The sequence below is a fragment of the Cynara cardunculus genome (genome assembly GCF_001531365.2).
Source record: "Cynara cardunculus var. scolymus isolate 2C chromosome LG 5, CcrdV1, whole genome shotgun sequence".
Classification (NCBI taxonomy): domain Eukaryota; kingdom Viridiplantae; phylum Streptophyta; class Magnoliopsida; order Asterales; family Asteraceae; genus Cynara; species Cynara cardunculus.
Genome location: NC_037532.1, coordinates 33,857,986 through 33,867,590, shown reverse-complemented (window position 1 = coordinate 33,867,590; position 9,605 = coordinate 33,857,986). Strand labels below are relative to the sequence as shown.

The 9,605-nt window shown below is 31.0% G+C and overlaps 1 protein-coding gene across 1 annotated transcript; it reads left to right on the top strand.

Annotated features, from left to right (window-relative positions):
* Positions 1–4,990: 4,990 nt before the first annotated feature.
* LOC112513453 (ethylene-responsive transcription factor ERF011-like) lies at positions 4,991–6,081 on the top strand. The gene has a single exon (XM_025119728.1). It carries the CDS (start codon positions 5,356–5,358, stop codon positions 5,884–5,886), a length of 531 nt encoding a protein of 176 aa, XP_024975496.1. The 5' UTR covers positions 4,991–5,355; the 3' UTR covers positions 5,887–6,081.
* Positions 6,082–9,605: the final 3,524 nt, after the last annotated feature.

Sequence of the window (9,605 nt, the reverse complement as noted above, 5' to 3'; positions counted from 1 at the left end):
GTGATAAACATATGATAAATGTCAACAATCGAATATTAGCAGCGATTGAAAATTAAGGGGTAAATACAAATAATAGAAATAACATAAATTTGATGAAAAATAAATAATTACGTTACTATCCTTAATGCTTTATTTTCATTTATTATAATTTTAATTATGAATTAAATAATTTTGGGGCCCTAGACTGTTCTCGCATTTTCGTAAAATGGAGGTGTTCTCGTTTGAACATCCACCTATATATATATATATATATATATATAGAGAGAGAGAGAGGATGAGTTACAAACTATAAAGCATGATGTACAAGTAATGAAAGCATCGTTAACTTCTTTTAGAATTTGTCTTCCCAAGCTTTCAAGGACTCATTTANGCTTTATTTTCATTTATTATAATTTTAATTATGAATTAAATAATTTTGGGGCCCTAGACTGTTCTCGCATTTTCGTAAAATGGAGGTGTTCTCGTATATATATATATATATATATATATATATATATATATATATATATATGTAATGAGTTACAAACTATAAAGCATGATGTACAAGTAATGAAAGCATCGTTAACTTCTTTTAGAATTTGTCTTCCCAAGCTTTCAAGGACTCATTTAGTTCACGCTTTCACATATTCATCTAGCTTCCGCTTTTAAGCTTCTCCTAAAATATGTCCCTAAAGGCCGTTTACCAAATGCTTACTCTGGTAAGCGCTTATCAAGTCACATTCCTTACCGGATAAATATGGCAAGTACCAAAATCTTACCTGGTAAGAGCGAAGGCACGAACCGAGAGTCTTACCCGGTAAGTGATGGCGACGACTCTTACCACGGTTAGACTTGCCAAGTAAATTGTTACATACGATATTGTTTTGGTCGACTAAAATCCTACCCGATAAGTAAGAGATAGAGTTGAAATTTACCGTTAAGTGTTTACCCGGTAAGTGTTTTGATAAACGGCCCCTGAGTACTCTTATATTATTTTCTTATGTTGAGCTTGAATTCTATCTGTATTTGTTGAGTTTGCAGAAGTTTTATTAAAGTTCATAAAACGGCGTTATGAACTGATTGAAAATTTTCAGATTGTTGTACCCTTTTTCCTCAATAAAGCTGAAAAAATGATTAAACGAATCATTTCTAAAACATTAAGAAACCAAAAAAAAAAAAAAAAATCAAATGAAATCAGTTACAAAATCTCGTGATAAATTATAATATAAAATTATAAATTAAAAATTAAAACCTAACAAAAACGGTTACAAATTCGAATATAAATTAAATTATCAAAAAAATTACTTATCTGAAAAATTATAAGACTAAAATACCCTTTACTAAAAAAATTGAAAAATAAAGAAAATTATCTGATTGATTAATAAATGGTTGTATTGGTTGTATAAATTAAGAAACTTATAGTTTCTAATTCATTACTATTTTCGTCTTTGAGCGTAACACGTACATCTAAGTATGAGAGACTAAAGAGCAAAGCATTGTAAACCACGTTGACGATAACAGAAATAAGTTATAAACCATAAGAACGAAAACAACAATAAATTGTAAATCATAAGAATGAAAAACGTAACGTCAAAAGCACGGGAATCTAGTTTTTACTCTTTGTCTTCAATCGTTTTTTTTTTCCTTTTCAATGATTTTTTTGTTTTATAAAATGAAGTTCAGGAATAGACGCTAAATATAAACTATTCACATATAAAACACGTCCCAAATGAAATAAAAATTACTTATCTAAAAAATTATAATCCAAAAAGAAATAAAAATTCATTTGTGGCCACGGAGGTTCAAATACGGTGACTCCGGCCTATCTGTAAAGCAGGTGGTCGCCCTAGATTAGTCGGCTCGCATAGCGGGTTGGATATCCAGGTTAATAAAAAAAAAAGTTAATGACCAATCATGGATCATCATAAAGGTTTCGGAAGTTAGGTCAAAGAGAAAGGGAAATAAAATCCGTTCACAATTTAACACCACTTATATAATGTATGCTAACAAAATTCAACACTTAAAAGTTATTATTACATAACATTTCAAGCACCGGTTTTTTGATTTCAGTCACTTAATATAACAATGTATAAAACTCCAACTTTGACTGATAACTTTCTATCAACTAAATCCTTACCATAATCACGACAGTCGCCCCTAAACACGTATTGTCCTCCAAACAATATGTGAGCCTTTCAACTCGTACTGCTCACACCCCTATCTTGCTTTCTATCCACTGCTCTCTTACTATAATCACAACGATCTCATGATCACTAACCCATGAATTAAAATGAGTTTTTAATACGCGTTCTTACCTCAAATTCACAGATGACGCTTCTTTGTTATACAACTCTATCTTTAATTTGCAGCGTTTTTTTTCCTTTCAACTCTTTCTGATTCATCCGTATTTGCTTCTTCCTCTAACCCTTCAAACGAAAATGGCAATGAGATTGTAATTGTCCCTAATTGAGGCTTAACTCCTCTTGCTCATTCGAAAGTAAACCGAATTTTTACAGTTTTGATCCTTGCACTTTCTTTCCATCAACCCCTTGACCTTAAGTTCAAATTTTAACAACTTTAGCCCTTGCTCTTTTTTTTCCTTATTTTATTTCAAACTAAAAACTTGGGGTTACATTAATCAGTGAAAATGGTTATAAAATTAAGAAAATTTAACATAAAATTATAAATTAAGTAATCTTTGTCCTAAAGAAATTAAAAACAAATGGTTGATTTCGTCCCTGTTATACGTTTTACAGCCATTCCAATAATTTTATATTATTAACGAATGCATTTTCATAGAAAACAATGCAAATCAGTGTTATATTTATCTGCAACGAGCCAAACGAGTAAAATTTAAAAACTTCATTTAAAAAACCAAGTTGAAAGTCGATAGAAATTTATTCAAACGCTTACATGTTACAATATGAGAGTTATAATTCAATTGTAGTATTTATTACTACCGTACCTGGTGTGGCGTGACTCAGGGAGTCCTGAGCCACTATTTACAACTCCTTTTACATCCACCTTATCATACGTAAATTTATCCATAAAAATAAAATGTTATATTTAAGTACAAAATTACATATATGAAATACATAAATAACCGTAGTTAATTACCAAGACCGAATCTCGGAAGCGACCAAAGAAAGAAATTGAAACTTTTGCAAGATGATAAGAATAAATGAAGAGAAAGATTGTTACGATAAAAATATGTCAATATTAGGCTCTATTTGTAGGAAATTGAAAATCATGAATTTTGTTACATTTTTTTTAATTTTTTTTTGTTAAAGTCATTTTTTTATTAGATAAGTTTTATAAAATAAAAATATAACATTGACCAATAGTAATGTGCCACGTGACAGATGAAATAGGATGGAAAAGCTACTGTCTCGGTTCGGACAGTGATCTAAATCGATTGGGATTGAGTTGTTTAATTGTTTTTTTTTCTTTTTCTTTTTTTAAACCCCATTTTGTCCTATTCACAATCCTAACCTTGTTATCACCGTTAAACATAGTCTTAAAGATAACATTATGAGTTACAACACTCGATGTTAGCCATCCGTTAGGATCGTGTGTAACTGATTTGACTTTCACACAAAAAGTACATCAACTATTACTAATGCACCCGGTGTGACGTGACTTTGGAAGACCGTTATTTACAGATCCTTTTACACAAACCTCCTCATACATAACTTTATCCATAAAAATAAAACATTACGTTTATTATATTAACTATTCGTAATCTATATTGTATTATAAAATATTTGGTGTGAAATCTTAAAAACGATAGTTTATGCATTAAATATCGTTAATTAAAGCACATTAATTAAATTCAAGATTACATATTAATGATGCAAATTTATATAAGTAATTTATAAACACAATCAAGCCAAAATATGGTGTGAGAAGTATAAGAAGAGATATGGACTCTTCATCATCTTTAATCTCAAACTCACTCATGAATCGTGCTTGATATAGGGATTGATCTTGTGCATCTCTATTGTGAATCTTTCGTGAACCAATTATCCAAACCTTTAAATATATTGTCAAGCCACATAGTGAGCACCATGGTATACACAAAACATACCAAAATATAAAGGCTTACACAAAAGTGAACAGTCATAGAAGAAATAAGATGCACCCCTATTTGCTCCTCAACTGGCCTCTTCACCGACTATGGTTCCAAGCAGGTCACACTCCCAACCCATCGTTATACAATACTTCCCAAAAAACTCTTCGCATGGTGAGCAACGTTGGATCATGTTTGTGATGCACAGGGGTCTAGATTGCCTTAACTGCCACCACTCTTACTGCATTGGCCTCCCTGTTAACCGTTCACCTTTACCTCCACATTCGCATCACCAACAACATTCTCACATATACGTCTAGCTTCCTAAAACAACTAGAAAAGCCATTCATGAGATCTTGATTCATAGGGGGCGTGGCCGCCGTTGTGTGTGGTTGCTGGATCTGTTGGTGTGCTCACCTGGATTTGAGACTGAGGTATGGTGGATTTTTAGAGTTTATGTCTCAGTATTTGAGATTTGAGAAAAAGAAGGGATGCAATTTAAGGTTTTTAAATTAGGAGAGAAATGATCATATTAAATATAATACATGTATTAGTTGTCACTCTTTTACAAATTTAACAAATCATCCTTTTATCATTAATTAAATCATTACAATATAAGTTTAAGAGTTGAATCTTGTTTGATGGAGAAAAAAAAAAATCTGTCTTTTAATGGTTCTAAAATTCTCTGAATTGTTTTGTATCATGGACCTCCCTTAACCAATAAGCGTCTTAATTTCATTGTAAACAATTATCAAATAATTATATTTCATTTTTCACTATATCATGACATTCTGACTACTTAATCATTTTACACCAAATCATTCAACAACTGCCAAATAGTTCTTAATACAACCGACATTAATTATCAACCCACATTTATTAAAGAAAAGAAGTAAATTAACTAATTTTATTCACTTATTATTATTTTTTTGCCGCCTTTAATATCTTATTTTCAGTCTATCGATCTAAAGACTCGAAATGAAACGATAATCCTCAGCTTCATAAAAGCATCTCCCCTACCTCTGATTTATGACGGCCAATTAAACCCTTTTCAATTGCCTATATCTATACCTACACCTATACATACACACACTCACACTCACACACGCCAACCTCTGTATATATAGAGAGAGAAACACAAAATTGAAGCAAAAATAAAGGTGTCGGTGCCTTTGGAATTATCTTTTTCTGCGCAGGTTTTGCCGATTTCTGTTTCGTAGAAATCAACGTCGGAACTTTTCTCCAGATGACATCCCTCCTCGGATTTTAGTTCTTTTTTTGTGGCGGATTTCACAATAAATAGATCCATGGAGGGGAGAAGAGGCGGCGGCGGCGGCGGCGGTGGTGGTGGTGGTGGGGAATTAGAGGCGCTGTGTAATTGTTCGTCGACGGGAAAGAGGAAAAATGATCAGAGGCCTTATAAAGGGATACGTATGAGGAAGTGGGGGAAGTGGGTGGCTGAGATTCGAGAGCCGAATAAACGGTCCAGGATTTGGCTCGGCTCGTACTCGACTCCCGTCGCCGCCGCGAGAGCGTACGATACCGCCGTGTACTACCTCCGTGGTCCCTCCGCCCGGCTCAATTTCCCGGAATTATTGGCGTCCGACGGTGGTCCCGACGAGCTCTCCGCCGCCTCGATTCGGAAAAAAGCGATTGAGGTTGGGGCGAGAGTGGATGCAGAGACGAGCTGTACGACGTCGTTAAGTACGAGCAGTACCCATGACCACCACCATCATCATCATGCATCCACTTCTGAATTGAAGCCTTGTTGGTTTCAAGAAAAACCCGACTTGAATAAAAAACCCGAACCCGAGGACCCAGATGGAGATTATTGGTGAACAACTTTGGATTTAGAGGGGCATTTCTGTAATTTCTTATCTAACCGCTGGTAATTTGGAGCAGTAATTTTTTATTTACCTTTGTTTTATCTATTTCTTTATTGCAATTAGATAAAACAAATTTTGCATCTCATGTTACAAGACAATGATGTAAATATATTGCGTTGTATTTTCTTTGAAATTAATAAATTTTATTCAGGGAAAATCGTAACAAAAAACTGAGAAATATCTTAGTAACCATTTATTTATGTATATATATATACAAATAATTTATTCAGTACACACATATACATAACATGAACATAAACCAGAAAACATATTCAATTATTTGTATACACATGTACATACCGTATATTTTATATTGTCAGTGTATGAAAAAAAAATTAAACCCATAAATTATATTGTATTTTCTTATATGAAAAAAAACTAGATGATAATAACAAGATTTTTGGTCATTTCTTTTTATTAACCTGAATATCCAACCGGCTATGCGAGTCGACTAATCTCATGACGACCACATGCTTTGCAGATAGCTCGGAGTCACCGTATTTGAACCTCCGTAGCCACAAGGGGATTTTTATTACTCCTTGGATTTGAATCTGGGACCTCCTGATACTTTTGACCTTTGAAGCCAAGCTCAAAACCAATCAGACACCACCCTTATGTATGCTTTAAAGCCGGTATTTGTAAATAAAATTAAATTGTTATTTGTTTGTACGAATTATTTGATGATACCTATTAACAACGACCCATTTTCAAGTACAAGACATACAACCATGTTACAATTGTGGAATCAAGGACCACAGACAATACTTCTCGCCGGCAACATCGAGATGCTTACATCACAGACAAGCAACCTTAAGTCAGTATGAGGAACAACTAGGTCGACGATTTAAATAATCTATAAATACGAAAGGTCATAAATGTAAAATCGAGACTTATCTGCTACGTATTCTAAATGGACGTATCCTCCTCTGACCACTCATAAAGGTCGATAACAAGGCAAATCAAAATATAACACTCCTTTCTAAACTGTAATTTAATTGGCATTTACCTTCATATACAAACATAAAAATATTAAAGGCTAGGTTTGGAGCTCCTTTTTATAGGTCACTAGTTCTAGTTTTTTCAAGGTCACTAGGATTTTTTTTGCTGTTATTTTCAGGGTCTAATAAAATTAGTCGAGGTGTGGACAAACTAATCTGACACACAATTAGAATGTATGTGTGTGTGTGTGTGTCTATATATATATATATATAGACTTGGGATCATGTGAGATCAAGAATTTTTCGTGAGACCCGTAAGACCAATTCTCAACCTTTGGATTAGATCTACAATCTCAACATTCATAATTACGAGATTGCCACGAGACTTCTAAATAATCAAAAAATTGTCACCGTGCAACTTTAGACCATTAGATCATTAACTTATAAAGATAATCAATGAGCATAAATTGGTCTTACGGGTTTCACGAAAAACCATTGGTATCACGTGAACCCAACCCTCTCTTTCTCTCTCTCTCTCTCTCTCTCTATATATATATATATATATATATATATATATATATATATGNCCAACCCTCTCTTTCTCTCTCTCTCTCTCTCTCTCTATATATATATATATATATATATATATATATATATATATGGGAGAGATCAAATGCAAACCAAACTATTTGTACAAACCGTACACATATCATTTAGTCAATCATATTTTTTATTTTTATTTTTAATTATGAGAGTTGATTGGTCATTTTTATTGTGAAATACAGTAATTATGGACGTTCTCATCTTCATTATATTAATATTAGAAACAATTTCATCAAAATGAGAAATATATGTAAGAAATTCATTTTTTTTCCATAGAAACAAGAATACATGCAACAATTTCATTATATTAAAAAATTTCATAAAACAATTTCATTAAACAATTTAATAAATTTAAACAATGAAATCGACAATTTATACAATATATAAATAGATTGGTTTATATTTGACAGTTGATGAATGGTTTTGATACAAAATGATTAAAAAGCTCTCATGATATAATGCAAAATGAAATATAATTATTTGCTAATTATTTACAACGAAATTATTGCGATGAATGGTTAAAGGAGACCCATGATACAAAATCATTCAGAGGGTTTTAGGACCATTAAAAGACATATTTTTTTTGCCAAACATGATTTATCTCTTAACAATTTAGAAGTTACCTTTTAATAGAACCATTAAGAAGTAAATCATCATACTTACATCGTTGTATTAATTTATGATGCATGTGGTCATCACCTTCCAAATTTTGCAATTATTAAAAAAAAAATACAAAACCGTACATAAAATTAAAAACCTTGTAATCAATGTGTAGATCTTTTTGGATCATTAATTTCAATCAATTTATCTACCATAAACAATTAAGAATGCTAACATGTTATTAATAATTTTAGAGCATTTTTAACCGATTATTTAATTAGGTATTTGGGATTTTGACAATTCTTTTTTGTTCTAATAAAATTTTTAAGGTGATTTTTGTTTTTTAAGGGGTGTTGAAGTCTGATTTCACTTCTGATTTATAAAAGATAGTCATGAAGTCTGAAATCTTGATCTGTAAGATTGTTTGTTTTTATGTCTGAAGTGTGAAATCTGAATCGGTCAAACTAGTGCAAAAATATAAAAGATAAATAGTTTTTTTTACAGAAGTATAAAAAATAAATAGTTTTTGCTAACAAATCTCTTCTAACCCCTAAAATATGAACCATTTGATAGAGAGCGGATTAGGATTAAGATGTATTAAGGGATATGTTTACTACTTAAAATTTCAGAGGAAATTTAGAGCTTTTAAGCTCTTATTTTAGAAATAAAATAAACGCTCTTAATACGTCAATGTCTGAACGAATCAGACTTCAGAGATATTAACAAGTAATTTTGAAAAAAACAGACAGCTCGTAAGACTTTCTTCAAACTTGAGAAAAAAAAAAAAAAAAATAACATTTTTCAAATTTGAAGAACTTTCAATAATTAACATTATAAAAGAAATACATTTTTATCATATTTTCATCAGTATTTATTAAATTATAGAAATATTTTTAAAATTAATTAATATTGTAATATTCAAAATAAAAAAGACATCACACCAAAATTTAATTTTAATTTTTTTTAAAATTTTCTATTTTAAATTGATCCTTAAGAGATGTGTAAATGATTAATTTTTGTTCTAACGCGTTATATACATGTGTGGGTGAAGGATATTGTGAAAACATAAGTTATGGTAAGAAGTATAAGAAGATATTTGAATTCTTGATCATTTTTAACCTCATGTTCACCTATAAATTACGCTTTAGAACATATTTGATCCAGTCTATCTCATTAGTGTTGACATTCAATTAGGATTGATTGAAGGATGAAATTCTCTTTTTACGTTTCTCATCATAACTTTCTTTCTTAACGAAACTCAACCTTGTGTTTATGTATATATAGAAATCATATGTTTATCATTATTTTATCACATATGATATATACAAAAATTCATAGAATGAATCATATGTGATATATAACTAATCGTATATAATTTAAAACGTTGATCAAAAAAATAAAAATAAAATAGTGAAAAAACAATGGACATTATATGTGATATTATATATATATATATATATATATATATATATATATATATATATATATATATATACTAGAAGCGTACTCGCGCAATGCAGCGAGATACAT

What these genes read in the sequence shown, in the direction of transcription:
- LOC112513453 (XM_025119728.1), top strand. Translation starts at nt 5,356, where the DNA reads ATGGAGGGGAGAAGAGGCGGCGGCGGCGGCGGCGGTGGTGGTGGTGGT.